Source organism: Paraphaeosphaeria sporulosa, assembly GCF_001642045.1.
Source record: "Paraphaeosphaeria sporulosa strain AP3s5-JAC2a unplaced genomic scaffold CC84scaffold_1, whole genome shotgun sequence".
Classification (NCBI taxonomy): domain Eukaryota; kingdom Fungi; phylum Ascomycota; class Dothideomycetes; order Pleosporales; family Didymosphaeriaceae; genus Paraphaeosphaeria; species Paraphaeosphaeria sporulosa.
Window position 1 is genome coordinate 2555934 of NW_017253360.1, and position 15560 is coordinate 2571493.

At 54.3% G+C, this 15560-nt stretch overlaps 5 protein-coding genes across 5 annotated transcripts; 4 read left to right on the plus strand and 1 right to left on the minus strand.

Annotated features, from left to right (window-relative positions):
- The first annotated feature begins 4245 nt into the window (after positions 1–4245).
- CC84DRAFT_1159442 (general transcription factor spTFIIE beta subunit) lies at positions 4246–5565 on the plus strand. The gene is made up of 2 exons (XM_018177235.1): positions 4246–4954; positions 5003–5565. Exons 1-2 carry the CDS (start codon positions 4416–4418, stop codon positions 5259–5261), a joined length of 798 nt encoding a protein of 265 aa, XP_018042425.1. The 5' UTR covers positions 4246–4415; the 3' UTR covers positions 5262–5565.
- A 165-nt stretch (positions 5566–5730) lies between these two features.
- On the plus strand, positions 5731–6711 carry CC84DRAFT_1254405 (hexaprenyldihydroxybenzoate methyltransferase mitochondrial precursor; the record flags this gene model as incomplete). Its single annotated transcript, XM_018184462.1, has 1 exon — positions 5731–6711. The coding sequence occupies exon 1, from the start codon at positions 5776–5778 to the stop codon at positions 6709–6711; it is 936 nt and encodes a 311-aa protein (XP_018042426.1). The 5' UTR covers positions 5731–5775.
- A 19-nt stretch (positions 6712–6730) lies between these two features.
- CC84DRAFT_1159443 (uncharacterized protein) lies at positions 6731–7560 on the minus strand. Its single transcript, XM_018177236.1, has 2 exons — positions 7301–7560; positions 6731–7226 (listed from the first exon to the last, which is right to left on the minus strand). The coding sequence occupies exons 1-2, from the start codon at positions 7493–7495 to the stop codon at positions 6996–6998; spliced, it is 426 nt and encodes a 141-aa protein (XP_018042427.1). The 5' UTR covers positions 7496–7560; the 3' UTR covers positions 6731–6995.
- Positions 7561–7665: 105 nt separating this feature from the next.
- CC84DRAFT_1159444 (Utp14-domain-containing protein) lies at positions 7666–10724 on the plus strand. The gene has a single exon (XM_018177237.1). It carries the CDS (start codon positions 7723–7725, stop codon positions 10627–10629), a length of 2907 nt encoding a protein of 968 aa, XP_018042428.1. The 5' UTR covers positions 7666–7722; the 3' UTR covers positions 10630–10724.
- Positions 10725–12235: 1511 nt separating this feature from the next.
- CC84DRAFT_1134345 (endo-1,3(4)-beta-glucanase 1 precursor) lies at positions 12236–15052 on the plus strand (the record flags this gene model as incomplete). The annotated part of the gene is made up of 5 exons (XM_018176019.1): positions 12236–12658; positions 12728–12840; positions 12895–13996; positions 14053–14254; positions 14332–15052. 5 exons carry the CDS (start codon positions 12236–12238, stop codon positions 14907–14909), a joined length of 2418 nt encoding a protein of 805 aa, XP_018042429.1. The 3' UTR covers positions 14910–15052.
- Positions 15053–15560: the final 508 nt, after the last annotated feature.

Consider the following 15560-nt stretch of genomic DNA (forward strand, 5'->3'; position numbering starts at 1 on the left):
CTTCTGGGTACGTTCAACTTCCAAGCGCTGAATGTCGTTGCGAAGGGTGGTGTTGCTCTCGCGGTAGAGATTGAGTTGCCCTACACTCTCTTCCAGTGCCTTGAACTTTGCATCGCTTGGCCGATTCTGAGACTGAGACTGAGCCTGGAGCAACTTCTCGTTCGCTCGCTCGAGCTGCTCATGCTTTGTAGCGAGTTCTTGGCGGACACGCTGTACTTCGAGTTCCATACCGTTAACCTTGAGCTGCAAGATATCCTTGTCATTGCGGAGTGATCGATTGAGTTCTTGTAGACCACTGAGACTGGAATCGAGATTGATGGTGTCCGCTTGTCCTCCACCGATAGAAAGGCGGTTATTCTGGAGGGTTTTGATCGTTTTGTTGAGAGTATCGATCTGCTCGTAAAGTGTCTTGTTCTGTCCATTCAACCCGTCTTTTTCTTCTCGAATCTCGCGAAGTTCACGGTCCTGGCGCTCCTTGACTGCCGTCCAATGTTCTTCGTTCTGCGACAACGAAACCCGGGCAGCCTCTGCTTCTGTCTTGTACTGCGTGACCTCGGTGCTGAGTGTGTTGTATTGGTCACGGATCGCTCGCAGAGTCTTCATCGTCTCGCCGTGCTTCGAAAGCTCGTTCTCGTAATCGGCTTGTGCTCGCTTCGCGATTTCTGCTTGCGAGACAACGAGCTGTTTCTGGGTCTCCATAGCAGCCTCGTACTCGTTCACATCACTCTGGATACGAGCAATATCGGCCTCGAGTGCTTCCTTCTGTTGGGTGAGCCCCAGTCTTTCGTGCTCTTGGGTGCTTCGGAGGGTAGAAAGCTCTGCGCTGGTAGTGGCGAGCTCCGACGAGAATTCTTCAACCCGCTTCTTGAGATCCGCAATCTCACTCTCCTTCTCTTGTAGCGTCCGGTTAAGGTCCTGTTCCATCTGGTCATGAGCTTCCACGAAGTTTTCCAACTGCTCCTCCTTCTCTTGAGCGATGTTCTTGTAGGTCTCGATATGCGTTTCGGCAGTCTCCAACTTCTCTTTCGCGCGGTCGTAGTCGCGTTGGAGATCGGCGAGTTGGACTTGGAGCTGTTCCTCGTGGCTGATGCCGTTCTCTCCCTCTCCAACCTCAACAGTACTGTTAACGTGCGATGTCTGTTGAGCACGTTCCTCGGCAAGTCGCAAGTCGGTCTGCAATTCGTTCACACGCACTTGCAGTTGATCGCGAGCAGTTCGAACGGACGAAAGCTCCTGGCGAACTTCGTTGGCTACTTTGAGCAAATCATCAATCTTCCTCTGTTTGTCCGTTTGGTCCAATTCGAGTCGCATCGTGATTCGTTTGTGTTCATCCATTTCATCCTGAAGCTTGCGATGTGCGTTAGATAGTTCAACCTCCAGTGAGCTGGCTCGCGACTCAAGCAACCGACGGTTCTCAGCTTGCATCAAACTCTGCTCATTATAATCGTTCCGCTTCTCTTCCAATGATTTGCTCAGGAGAGTCTTAGCTTCGTTGAGTGTCCTGATTTCGCCCTCCAGACGGTTCCTGGTTGTCTCCCATAGGGACTGCGAAGCCTTCAAGTTAGTGTTGGCGCGCTCCAGACTTTCGAGTTGACCCCTGCATTCGATGTTCTCTTCCATGACCTGTTGAAACTTGAGATCACTATTCGCAAGCTGATCTTGTGCGGCATCCAGGCGTTTCTGCAACAATTCCTTTTGCGACTCCAAAGCATCGATACGATGCTGTTGTTGATCGTGCCACTGTTGGGCAACCGTTTGCTTGCTTTCCAAGCGCACATTCTCGTATTGTAACTTGCGAATTGCATTGGTCAGGTCGTCCTTCTCCTTCTTGAGCGCGGCACGATCAGTGTTAGATTCCTCCCTTATCATGTTTAACGAGTTTTGAAGCTCTTTGATAACACTGCTATTCTGGACCATTTCGGCAGACTCCATATGAGAGATATTGCTCCCTGGTGGTGGTGTTCCGTCAAACATGGATGCTGAGTCAGAACCTGCATGTCGGTGGCCTTGGTTTTGTGTCGCGGCACGACGCCACATGTCGCGCTCTTTCGTCAATAGAGACTCGGTACCTTTGAGCGAGTTGATCCTATCTTTGTACTGCTCAGCCATTTCTCGACACTCTTCAAGTTCTCGCTTAATACGTTCCTGCTCTTCCAGTTTTTCTTGCGCTTGCCTCCCTTCATACACTTGAGTAAAATTGGCCACTTGCTCCAGCAGGTCCCGGTTACGCTGGACTAGTTCGGCCACGTTCTTGTAGAGGACAAGGTTCTGGGTCAGGGAACGACTCGTGGGCGTGTCATTCTGATCTAGGTAATGATCGGGAATTGTGTTGTCCTTGGTCTCCTCGAGGAACCGCAGCTCGTCCGGAGAAAGGGCTTCCAAGCCGACCTCTACACGCTGTTGTTCAAGAAGCAAGAGCTTGTTCTGAAATGTGATATCAGTGATGACCTGACGGTTAATCTCGAGTCGCTGCTTGAGGCCCTGGATTTCGCCATCCTTCTTCCGAGCCTCCTTTCGGGCAGCTTCCTTTTCTGCATGGGCATCGGTCAAATCCCCGGACATGTTGTCAAACTCAGCGTTCAATCGCTCATTGTCATTCTTTAGCTCCTCCAATTGCGGGCTGAGTTTCTCAATTTCATCAAGCATCTCGTTTTGCAATGCACGTAGATCTTTGGCTGCGTCTTCGGCCTTGCGAAGATCGGACTTAAGCTTGACATTCTCGGCGTAAAGTTGAGTCATGGTCAAGCCGCTCTTCTTCGATCCTCCCGGTGTAGATATCATTGGGGAGCCAGCTCGTGCTGGGGTGCTGAAGGCACCATTCATACCGCGACGGGGAGTCTGCGGTGCATGAACAGGATTCCGCAGCTCAGAAAGCTGGCTTTCTTGGGTCTCTACCAGCAGCTCGAGTTCGGCGACCTTTTCTTCATATTGAACCGCCTTGCTCTTTTCGGAATCGCATTCAGCCTGGAGCTTACCGACCTCGAAGGCCGCGGCATCCTTCACATCTTGGAGCTCAGCATTGACCTCGTCGAGGCGCTTCTTGATGGTTTTCTCCTTCTCTCCACTGAGCTCAACCAGGCGACGGCTGTTGTCAAGCTCGGCGCGGAACGATTGTTGCGTCTGCGCTGCCTCTTCCTGGAGCTGCTGAGTGCGGAGAAGTGACTGTTCGATGCGCTGTTCAAGCTCTTCGATACGCTTGGTCTGTGATGCTTCTTTGCTGCGGAGCGAGTCTATAGTCTGAGTCGCATCGGCGTTGACACGCTGCAGCTCCGCAATCTGCGCATTCTTTTCCTTGCGGAATCGAGTATTGTCTGCGGAGCGCGTCTTGAGTTCACCCTCATACCACTCGTTGCTGGAGCGGAGCTGGTCGATTTCCTGGCGCAGGTTGTTTTCACGGAAAGTCACGTCCTTGGCGCCTGCCTCAAGCTCTTGCTTCTTGTCTTCCAACTCAGACACTTGCTTGCGGAGGGCGACGAGCTTCTGGTGCTGAGCCGACAGCTCTTCGGCGAGGCGGTCATAGGCGGCGGATTTCGCTTCGTGCAGAGCAACGGTATCGCGGTTCTGGCTTTCGAGGCTTCGCACGCGGGCTTCTAGCACATCGACCTGGGACGACGTGCTGGAGGTATTCGCCTGGATCGTCTGCAGCTGCGCCTCGAGCTGCTGATGGGCTGTTTCTGTAGCCCTGTCAGTATGCACGGCAACACCAATGGGCGGGGCTGTCGCGCGTACCTTTCCGCGCCAGTTGCTGGCGCAGCTCCTCTGCATCTTTGACGGCTTTGTCGGCCGTGGCCTGGAGCGTGCGTGCGCGGGCTTCTCCAGCGCGGACGGCGGCCTCATTTTCAATGTCGGCGCGGAGCTTCTCTGACTGCAGGTCGTCATATTCGCGTGCCTTTGCCTCGATCTGCACGAGCAGCGACTGGACAAGCTCGACGGTGGGCTCGGAAAGCAGTGACTGGATGTTTGTTTCTGGCACCGCGTAGGACGCGGCAATGTAGCCGACGTCAACTGCAGGCGCAGCCATGGTGGACGGAGGGATGCGGTCGAGTCCTAGCACATTCTCGAGGGGGAAGTTGCGCCCGAACAACGGGCGGAGGGCAAACAAAGAAAAGAGCGTGGGTGCGCGGTCGTGTGGCCTGCGTTGCTTTGGAGCCTCCGTCCAAAGTCGCGGCGTTTGTTAGAGGCGTGGCTTGGCGCGGCCGCATTGACGCATTCAATGGCCGCCATCGCGCAGCTGCCTCCGCCTCCACTTCACCCAGCGACCAGGCGCCAGCGCTTCTTGGTCCTAGCCTGGCACAAAAGTCCGGAACCGCAGACACACCGTATAAATCGCCTGCGCGGCCCTTTTGCTAGACGCCGCCTGCCTGCGCACCTCCGACAACCCACCCACCTCGGTCTGCAGCCCTCAAGCTGCCACCATGTCCACCCTCAAGGCCAGCAGCCTCGCGCCAAACGCGCCGTCGCCGACGCCCTCGAACGCCTCCGCGAATGGCACCAAGCGCAAGCGCCCCGAGGAGGGCTCCAAGGTCGTGTACTCGCAGCCGCTCGACACGGAGGAGCGCAGCCATCTCTACACCCAAGTCACCTACGCCATCGAGCACCTGCGCGAGCAGCCCGACAAGTGGTTCACCTTCAAGGATATCATGAACTATCTCAACATCCGGGAAGACAACATCTCTCTCCGCAAGCACATGAAGGCCTTCTTCCATGCCGCCAACGCAGGCAACAAGATCGAGTACAACCCTGACACGAAGAAGTATCGCTTCAAGCCCAAGTACGACATCCGCAATAACGCCGAGCTCCGCCAGTATCTCCAGAACCAGAAGTCTGCTCAGGGCTTGGCGGTCAAGGACCTGAAGGAGGGCTGGCTCAACGTGCAGGATGACCTGCGCATTCTGGAGGCTAGAAAGCAGATTCTTGTAAAGCATAACCAGAAGGACCAGAATGCGAAGACTGTGTATGTCATCCGCGAGTAAGTATCTGGCGCGTGCTAATGCCCATCAAGGTGGAACAATGACTCGACGCTCATGTACGACGTTGATCCCGAATTCAAAGAGGAGTGGCACAGCACGACGGTCCCGCAGACCCAGGACGAACTACGCAAGGCGCTCCTAGCTGCTGGTCTCAAGCCGGCAAGCGCCCCTCGTCTCCCCACTGTCACCAAGCCCAAGGAGAAAAAGCGCAAGACCGTCCGTCGCGGCGGCAAGATGACCAACACGCACATGGCGAGCATTCTCAAGGACTTTTCGCATTTGCGCAAGTAGTCCTCTTCTTAATGGCATAGCGTCGGCGTTTGGGTGGGTAAAACTTTTCACGGTTCCGGATGGTGTTCCAAGTTCGCTCTGATTCGAGGAGCTGGCGACGGTAAGATAAGCTGTACAACAGGCGTAGGGTCTCTAGATGATTTGCTTCCTTTGGGGAAGTTTGACTGCAGTTGCACAAAACCTGACACCTTATTCGTGTCTACTTGTCAACCCCAATAATACAGCTCACATGGCCAAATGCAAGTAAAAGGTTGAGTAGGCCCGTATCAAATATCAAATTCACTTGTTACACGAAGACCTGTTTGTAATCATCTAACGCACAAATCATAAAACCCCCAGCTCCATGAATCAATCCCCCCAGCCTATGTCATCTCTGCCGTTAAGATGCTTGCTAGACGTGCATAAAGCGATCTGCATGAACTGGTTGGTCCGTGCAACAAAAGTTAGTGGTGACATCAATTACACCAACGCCCAAGACGCACATTACACTGTACCACACCCAGCATAGAAAGCCATGAAGCCTTCAGATTCGCTGCGGGCGATCCGCCCCATTCAAAGACATTTGACCACCCCATCATACCGCCTAATACCCGCACGACCCGCACAAGCACAAGCTCCGCTCTTCGCATCCGCAACGACACCCGTATCGCCAATCCGCTTCTCCTCCACAGCCTCGTCTCAGCCAAAAGAATCCTCCAAATCCACTGTCGACCCAACAGAAGTATCGCACTTCAATGCGCTCGCCTCAAGCTGGTGGGACCCTGTTGGTCCTTCGCGCCTCCTCCACCTCATGAACCCGCTCCGCCACACCTTCATCTCGCGCTGCCGGGCCGCTTCTTCTTCCGTGTCGTCCAACTCCAACCTCCGCTACCTCGACATAGGCTGCGGCGGCGGCATCTTCGCCGAGTCCGCCGCCCGTCTGGCGCACACGGCCTCCGTCACCGCCATCGACCCCACGCCCGAAGTTCTCAAGATCGCGGAGGCGCACAAAAGGCGCGATCCTACGCTTGCGGCGCCGGGGAAGCTGACGTATATCAACACGTCGATTGAGGATCTTCCGCAGCCCAAGACACCGCAGGAGGGATATGATATTGTGAGCTTGTTTGAGGTGCTGGAGCATGTTAATGCGCCGGGGCCGTTCCTCGAGCACATTATGCCGCATGTCAAGCCGGGAGGGTGGCTGGTGCTGAGCACGATTTCGAGGACGTGGACCAGTTGGCTAGTGACGAATGTTATGGCCGAGGACGTGCTAGGTATAGTGCCAAAGGGGACACATGATTGGGCGAAATACGTGAATGAGTCCGAGCTGCGGGACTGGTTCTATGGGAAACCGGGGTGGGGGGAGCTGAAGACGATGGGCGTCATGTACGTGCCGGGGTTCGGGTGGAAAGAGGTTACGGGAAGCGAAGGCTGGGGTAACTACTTCTTTGCTGTGCGGAGAGCAGAGTAAGGAGTAGATGACGGGATGTGTAAGGTATGGTGTGAAAAATTGATAGTACATATGATACCCAGGGTGAAATGTACAGTATGTATATTTACAATCGTCGCAGGATCCTCGACCGCGCTATTCAAACATCCGTTGCGTATCGTACCAGGCTCCTTTTCCAGTGCCACAGGTCCACGAAAGGGGCGGCATTCCCTTCAATGTCTTTCAACGCCCTCGAATGCGGTATTTTACTCCAAATGCATCCCCCTTCTTGCATGACAACTTCTCAGATGTCCTCATGACCCATCTCACTTCTGCCAGAACTTCTTATCGCTCTTCTGCGGCGGCGCTTCCCACACCTCGGGCATCTGCTGCTCTTGTGCCTTCGAACGGCGCGGCGCATCGACAACATCGTGACCACCTTCTGCCTTCCACCGCTCCAAGTATTCCTCGCCCGTCATCGGCTCCGGCACTGTGGCCCACTTCCTCCTGCCCACTTGTACGTTCTTCGGCGTGCGTTCGCTTACGAATGGCGTCAACTAGATTCTCGTCAGTTCCCTTTCTTCGTGCGCAGAGACCCGTCTTCCGACAGCAGCTCTGGCGACATGCTGACCTCAAAGTCTTCTACGCCCTTCGCAGGATAGACAAATGTCCGTATCTTGGTGTAGTCGGGGTGGAAGCGCCCATATTTATCGATCGTGCCCAGGGTCCCCGTCTTGTTGCCCTTGTAGTACTCTCTTCCGGCCTGCTTCGGGGAGAGCGGGAGGCGCCGCAGCGTCTTCTGCAGGCATGGCGTAGGTTTGAACATGTTGGCGGACGGCCCGTCTTGGGCACTTTGGATCAGAACGACGCACGGCGCGCTGCTTTGACAATGGCTTGATGGGAGGTGCAGTGCGATGCGATGCGGAGGTGTCGCGCGGAGAAACTCCGGCGGGATCCCTTCCGTTCAGGCAACTTTTTTGTGTCGCCAAGAGTTCGACCCACCACATTTTCGCTGCGAGAAGAGGGCTGCAGAACAGCACACACCACGCGATCATGCCTCCCCGAATTTCTCGAGGCTCGCTCCAGAGCACAAAGCCTGCTAGAGGCAGACCTCAGTCCGGACCCCGAAACTCCGGAAAGGCGCAACGCCGCGCGCAGAATGCTTTCGCCATCGCCGGCCACGATGCTTCAGATCGCACCAAGATTCGCAAGAATCGGCTTGGCGAAGTTGAAGGCGCTACCCACCGAAAACGGCCCCGTGATGAAGAGGAAGAGGAGGATGAGGGCGAGGAAGAACAAGATGGAAAACGGGGGAAGCGCAGACGAGCCGGGGACGACAGCTTCGATGAGGGTAGCGATTCCGAGGGCAATACTTGGACGATGGGCCACGTAGAAGACGATGACGATAGCGACATTGACAGTGACGAAGCTTTCGGAGAAAGCGACGAGGAGAGGTTCGAAGGGTGGACATTCCGCGGAAGCTCGAGCAACCAGAAGGGTGGGAAGCCGAAGAAGGTGAAACCCGTGAAAGAAATGGAGGACGATGATGAGGACATTGATCTGGATGAAGGAGAGAGCGCCGATGGCGAAGACGAAGACGACGACGATCTGGGAGACGATGCGATCGATCTTGCCACCGCCCTGGATCAGTACGAGGAGGAGAAGCGAGAGAAGCAGAAGAAGCAGAAGAAACAGAAGAAGGCATCTGCTTTCGACGACAGTGATAGTGATGAGGCCCCCAGTGAGGTCGGTGATCTCGCCGCAGACGGTGCCTCCGACTTTTCCTCTGACGATGATGATGATGAAGAGGAAGCCGATCGAATAGCGCAGCTGAAAGACCTCATTTCTTCCATGGCAGCAGAAGATGAGCGAAGCGCTCCCACACCCCGGAAAGTGGACATTCACGAGAACGCTGCCCCATCGGAGTTCGGCGTCATGCGGAAGGTTGACCTCGCAGGCTTCAAATCAAAGATCACGGATCCAGAGAGGAGGAAAGCGTTGAAATTGTTGCAAGATGACCAGTCTACAAAGCGCAACGATATCGCCCGAAAACTTGACGCGCCTCTACCCAAACGACAACAAGATAAGCTTGACCGAGCTGCTGCTGCTGCCAAGGCCAAGGAGACGTTGGACAGATGGACGGATACCGTGAAGCACAATCGCCGCGCCGAACATCTGCATTTCGGTCCGGACCAACCAGAAGCAGGCTCTCGGATGGGAGAAAATCGCCTATTGCCTACTACGACAGCCGCGCCGGCGACCGACCTCGAAAGCACCATTCAGTCTATCCTGCAACAAAGTGGGCTTTCGAACGGCAAGGAAGACGAAGACAAGATCCAGAAATGGGAAGAACTTCAGACCAACAAGCTTCCTCTAGAAGAAGTGCAGAAACGTCGTGCTCAGCTTCGTCTGGAGAGGGAACTCATGTTCCGCGAGGAGGTGCGTGCGAAACGCATCAAGAAGATCAAGAGCAAGTCTTACCGCCGGGTTCATCGCAGAGAGCGCGATCGATTGATGGAAAAGGAACGCGAACAACTCAAGGCCGATGGTATCGATATCTCGGAAGACGAGCGCGAACACAACGACCGTCGAAGAGCGGAGGAACGAATGGGTGCCAAGCACCGTGAGAGCAAGTGGGCTAAGGGTGTCAAGGCCTCCGGTAAAGGAGCTTGGGACGATGACGCTCGTGCTGGAGTGACAGAGATGGCTCGCCGCAATGAGGAGCTTCGCCGTCGCATCGAAGGCAAAGAGGTGCGCGAGGAGGGCGATGATGCATCCGACTTTTCAAGTGAAGATGATGAAGACCTGGACGACGAGGATGGGACCGAGGCCGTCAAGCGCCAGCTCGGGCGCTTGAAGCAGAATCCGTTTTCTTCTGATCAGTCTAAGCTGGGGTCGATGGCCTTCATGCAGAAAGCGGAAGCTGCTCGAAGGGCTCGCAATGACGAGGATGTCGAGCGCTTACGGAAGGAACTAGCGGGCGAAGAGAGCAACAGCGACGGAGACGACGACAACGCAGCCAAGGTCGGTCGCCGGAAGTTCGGACCCGGTACTAACATGGCACCGCCAGCCATCCAGCCTCGCAGCGAATTTGAAGAACGTGAAGAACCAGAAAGCGATGCAGAGAACGGTACAAAGGCTGCAGATGAAGACTTCGCAGTCAACGGCAAATCTAGCTCCACCTCCAAGAGCGGGAATAATACTGTAAACCCTTACCTCGTGGCAAAGAAGACCAGGAAAGTTGAGGCAGGACCTGACCTAGTACCGATGGCGTACGATACCATTACCACGGCACAGATCCAGGAGGAGACCCCCAAGAAGTCGAAGAAGAAGTCAAAGTCAAAACAGTCCTCGGACGAGTCGCTCAAGGGCGTGTTCGCCGACAATCCTATCATTAGCAAGCCCGATGACGATGGTTTCCGGACTGTAACCTACGATGAAGACGATGAAGACGATGCTGGTTGGGGAGATGAGAATACCGAGTTCGATTCGACCGGTCTACAGCGCAACCAACGACTCACAGCCAGTGCCTTCGCTGGTGACAACGTCGAAGCGGACTTCGCCAGCGAAAAGAAGCAGACCATCGATGAAGAAGACGAGCGCATCGTGGAGAACGTCTTGCCCGGCTGGGGTGCATGGACAGGCGACGGTCTTACCGCATTGGAGCAGAAAAACAGAGGCCAAATTACACGCACTAAGAAGCCAGGCATTGCGCCAGGCAAGCGGAAAGATGCGAAGCTGGCCCGTGTCATCATCAACGAGAAGCGCGTCAAAGCCAACACCAAGTACATGTCTGCGCAACTCCCGTTCCCGTTCGAGACGAAGGAGCAATACGAGAGGAGTCTTAGGTTACCCAAGGGCCCGGAATGGACGACTAAGAAGACGTTCCAGCAGGCAACGAAGCCGAGGGTCATGGTCAAACAAGGTGTCATCAAGCCGATGCATAAGCCGCTTATGTAGGTCTTCACATCGGAAAGGACAGGCATTCAGGTGCGTAGCTAGAATATATAGACATGTACTATACCCCCGGGACGGACAAATTGAGTGTGTACGGCAGGCGAACCTTGACATTGTGACAGCCGAAGAATGTGAGGCGTTGTGCTACAATTCCAGAAATCTCGCAGGGCGTGAGGTGTGACCGAAGGGAGAGAAGCGGGCCGTAAATGGATCCCAGCACTTGACCTTCATCCGTCACTGCCATAGCACGCGCGATCTCTTCAGGTGAGTCGGTCTTAAGCCTGACTTCATTTGTGGCTATCTACGATCCTGTCTGATGAACGTTTCCGCATCTGTCAACCATCGAACGACACCGTGACCCACTGGCGCATGTAGCAAGCCGAGGTCTGCAACTCTACATAGGCAGATGTCCCAGTCTGTGGTACATGGTCTGTCTTGCATTATTCTCTTCGACATCGTCAACCTACCATCTCGCCCGATCTGACCCGACATCTCCCCGTGACTTCTGGTGGCTTTCTTCATTACAAGCTATCGCTGGAGCCTCTTTACTCCATCCATCAGCTGCACGTGAGAGCTTTCTGGCACACCATCTGCAGGCATCCAAGATGGGAAGATGCGGCTGACCGTAATATTTCCATATCGCACGGGGGCAACACATAAGAGTCTCGAACATAACAGGAACTCTAGATGGTCAGAAGGCACGCAAGTCTGTCACATCAAAGCAATTCGCTTCACCAACCTGAACGTTCTACGCCTTCTTTGCTTCGACCATACACAGCAATACTTCCTCACACTTACTGATTTTACGGCTTTCATATGTTCAGTCACTTTTCTGTTCACTCTCGCAGTGCCCCGTTCGACCTATGTTCAGCATGATACTTACGCGCTTTGTCCCAGTTCTGAGTTTCTGTGTGCTAGTATCGTTGACAAGGCTCGTTGACTCAGCCCCTCTAGAGAACGGGGTCCACCCAAGACAACCATGGAAGCCGATGTATTCCGCAGAGACTGCGATACTCTGCAACTCGACCGCATGCCAGTATCTGGTCAACTTTACGTATCAAACCTCGATGAATACAACCAAGATTCGTTCAACAAGAAACATCGACCAAACGCTCACGAGTGCTTCACCAAGCCACGATGCCGAAGAGTATCCAGAGGTTGCTACGATGCAATCGTTCGTAAGTGCAAACCATCGCAACTGCCTTGCAAACAACCGGCCTTTGCTCGTCACTTCTCAAACACCTGAAATGCCACTATCAAACCTTCGCTTCACAACATACCCAAAATTCACAAACACTACTTCCGTTCTCAGTATGCGCTGGCCTTGGCCATTGGAATCTTTACTGACGAAACGCTCCTGCTCAAGGTATATCCTCAATTGCCCTTGCGCACGACTCTTGCATCTACCACATACATTTCACGCGCGAAACCTACACCTACTTCTATAAAATCTGTTACCGCTCCTACGCCTGCTGTTCAACCGTATCCTATTATCGCCCTAGGTACCTCTTTCGCGCTGGGCGCGCATCACTCTTCTCCGGCCGCAAAACCGCTGCCCAAAGCCCCGAGCAGTTTTGCGCAGCCTTTCTCAGTCTCCATCCTAACGTCTATGGGCCAGTCGTCATCCCTTGTTCGGCCCACTCTCCGGCCGTCCTCATCATCGCGGAGACGCAGCACGCTCTCTTCTACCTTCCGTTTGACGCCCACCGCTACACCGACTACGAAAGCGATCCCTACTGACAACATTTTCGTTCCTATCCAAGCGGACGACGTACTCGGGCAAATTCCGATTCACATCAAGCACCCCCTGCCTCGGCTCGGGATCGAAGATAGCCAGGACAAGCCGATTCAAACGAACAGGTTCTACGCGAACGCGTTCCTGGGCAAGCAAGATCAGCCGATATGGACGCAGCCGTACTTCATGTGGTGGGGCAAAGGTGGTTCGAATCCGCATCAGTTTCCGACATGGGGGATGAATATCGGGCATGACGAGAGTGGAGACTATGAATTTGGACCTGGAAATCCCCCCAAAGTATGCTGATGTAGCTTTTTCATATAGACGGTGGACGCGCCGATCTTTCTCAGAGCTAATGCAATGCAGTATTATGTTGCTCCGCGAAAACAGCCAGTCATCATTGGCGCGAGGGAGCTCGATGGCGAGACTGTTCTCTCTACGGATTCACATCTCCCGCATTCAGTGAACATAAACCTGAGGTCCGTCTTCATATGTTGAAGGTTTGAAAAGCTTATTCAGATTATATTTTACAGGCGCGGAACTACTGCCAACTCCCCAAAAGTCACATTCTTCATTGTCCAGGGCATGAGCTTTGTCACAGCAGGCTATGCAAATGCCTCGCCCCTAATCCAAACATCTGGAACAGGTTTCCAAGGAGAGATAAGTGCACCGATACTGATTGGAAGATCGACCAAGTACCGTTTCAAGGATTGTGATGGGCGTGACTGGCTTATGTACATCAATCCTGCTAGCGATATTGAATACGACGCTACGAAGATGACCAAGATAGACGCGAACACGATCATCTTCCCACAAAACTTCAAGGGCACGATACAGGTGGCCAAGTGTCCACCTGGGACAGACGCCGAAGCCCTCTACGACAAGACGTACGGAACCTTTGTAACTGAAGCCAGAATCTACGCCACTGTCAATGATACTCGCGGGTCCTACGGTTTCCTGTACAAGAAGATTGGCTTTGGCCCTCTACTTATGTTCCTCCTTCCCCACCACATTCAGTCGCTCGATGCCGAGCTCAAGTCAAGCGTCACAAAGTTGCAGCTACAGACGACAACAAGAGGTGTAGCAATAGCCGTCTGGGCCTCCGCCGACAGTCTCTCCTTCACTGAAACAAATCTTCCCACGAGCATGGCATTCGCCCCTTGGACGCCCATCTCGACCACTGCACGTACCAAGTTCCCACCTGACTTTCTCCTCTTTCTGTCGTCCGTCGCAGAACTCGACCTCCGCCGCGTAATGTCCGGCCCCATACCTCAGGACTCATACTACTACGCGGGAAAGTACCTCTCTAAATTCGCGACGCTCCTATGGGTAATCAAAGAGGTTCTTAACAACACTGAGTGGGTTGAACAAGGGCTCGAAAAACTTAAGCAAGAGATGGCGCGGTATATCGATAATGTGGCCAAGTTTCCGCTGTACTATGACGATACGTGGAAGGGGCTCGTAAGCAAAGCGGGCCTCGATGGCGATCAGGGAAGCGATTTTGGGAATACGTTTTACAATGATCACCATTTCCATTTTGGATACTTCATTCACACGGCGGCGGTGATTGGGGCGTTGGACCCGGGATGGTTGGAGCAGGGAGTCAACAAGAAATTTATTAACATGATCGTGAAGGTGAGCTGCACCTGCAACTTTTAGATCGGAGAGTCTACTAACACGAATCAATCTAGGATATCGCAGAAAGTGAGTACGCAGGAAGGGACTTCCCGTTCCAGCGGTGCTTCGACTGGTACGCCGGCCACAGCTGGGCGAAGGGCCTCTTCGAGAGCGCAGACGGCAAAGATGAAGAGTCTACAAGCGAAGACGGCTTCGCAAGCTACGCGATCAAGATGTGGGGGAAAGTCATCGGAGACACGAACATGGAGAAGAGAGGTACTGTACTGCCACCTCCTAACCTCTTACTCATCGCGCCACAGCTCCAGCCACGATATCGTACTGACCCACCGTAGGCAACCTCATGCTCGCGGTCCAAGCCCGCGCGTTCAACTCCTACTTCTATATGATGTCTACGAACACGAATCAACCGCCGCAGTTTGTCCCGCACAAGGTCTCGGGCATCTTGTTTGAGAACAAGGTCGATTACACGACGTATTTTGGCGATGCGCCACACCTTGTGCATGGAATACACATGCTACCCCTCGCACCACCCAGCGCGTACCTGCGTCCCCGCGCCTTCGTAAAAGAGGAGTGGGACGCTTTCTTCGCGCTGCCGCCCGCAGCGTCCTCCGCTCCCCAGTCGCCCCCCAAGACACCACAGCCTACGAGCTCTAGGCCTGTCCTCTCGCCCAAACCGTCTTCAGCGACGACGGTACCCAAAGCAGACCCGCCGACCGGGGGACCGTACGTTGACGGCGGGTGGCGCGGCGTCTTGTTTGCGAATCTCGCGCTGATAGATGCGAAGACTGCGTATGGGTTCTTCAGGGATGGGGTGGGTGGGGTTTGGGATGAGAGATGGGTGGACGATGGAGCGTCGAGGAGCTGGTATTTGGTTTGGTGTGCGAGTCTGGGGGGTGTTGGGATGAAGTAGGGGACGGAAGGAACGGGCGGAAGAGGCGAGGGGTCGCTGGCGCGGGCAGGGAGTCAGAGGTGGCTGGATGTGTTGCCGTGCTTGGTTGGCCTTGTAGCGTGGAAGAGGGGAAGCGTGGGAGCTTGACCATGCTTGTAACATGTGCCGAGTCGAGCCTGACTGTGTGCACATGTGTTCCGGGTACGCGGCGCGGTTGCAGTTGCTCTGCTGCTGAGAGGCGCTAGTAGGTCCCCGTTACTCACCGTCGATGCCTCAGAACAAGCACCGCCTATTCTTCGGGACCGAAGCGCATTCTGATGCTGTGGACATTGCACTGCGAGGTAGAACCGAATGCACTCTTTCCAGAAAAGTCAGGTTCAGGGTGCCATGATGCTTTCAGCAACCAATTATGCATTCTGTATCTTGCTCGAGGTTATCGCCCATGCCATTGCCTCCCTTAACCAAGAATCTCGTTACTTTTCAACTCAGCGTCCACAAGAGGACGTCGAAAGCCAACGCCGGAAGTGAAATTCGGGAATCGAAATCGCCGGTACATGATATCGTACAATCTTCTTCCTTACTTACTCGCACAGCAATGAAAACAACAGATACATGGGATGGTAGGAAAGGGGACGGAGGAAACCGTACGCAGGTGGTGCGTCGTCAGCTCAG

Coding starts and splice junctions, on each gene's coding strand:
- CC84DRAFT_1159442 (XM_018177235.1), top strand. CDS start 4,416: ATGTCCACCCTCAAGGCCAGCAGCCTCGCGCCAAACGCGCCGTCGCCG. Junction 4,955..5,002: donor GACCAGAATGCGAAGACTGT/GTATGTCATCCG, acceptor ATGCCCATCAAG/GTGGAACAATGACTCGACGC.
- CC84DRAFT_1159443 (XM_018177236.1), bottom strand. CDS start 7,495: ATGTTCAAACCTACGCCATGCCTGCAGAAGACGCTGCGGCGCCTCCCG. Junction 7,227..7,300: donor AGGGCGTAGAAGACTTTGAG/GTCAGCATGTCG, acceptor ACGAGAATCTAG/TTGACGCCATTCGTAAGCGA.
- CC84DRAFT_1159444 (XM_018177237.1), top strand. CDS start 7,723: ATGCCTCCCCGAATTTCTCGAGGCTCGCTCCAGAGCACAAAGCCTGCT.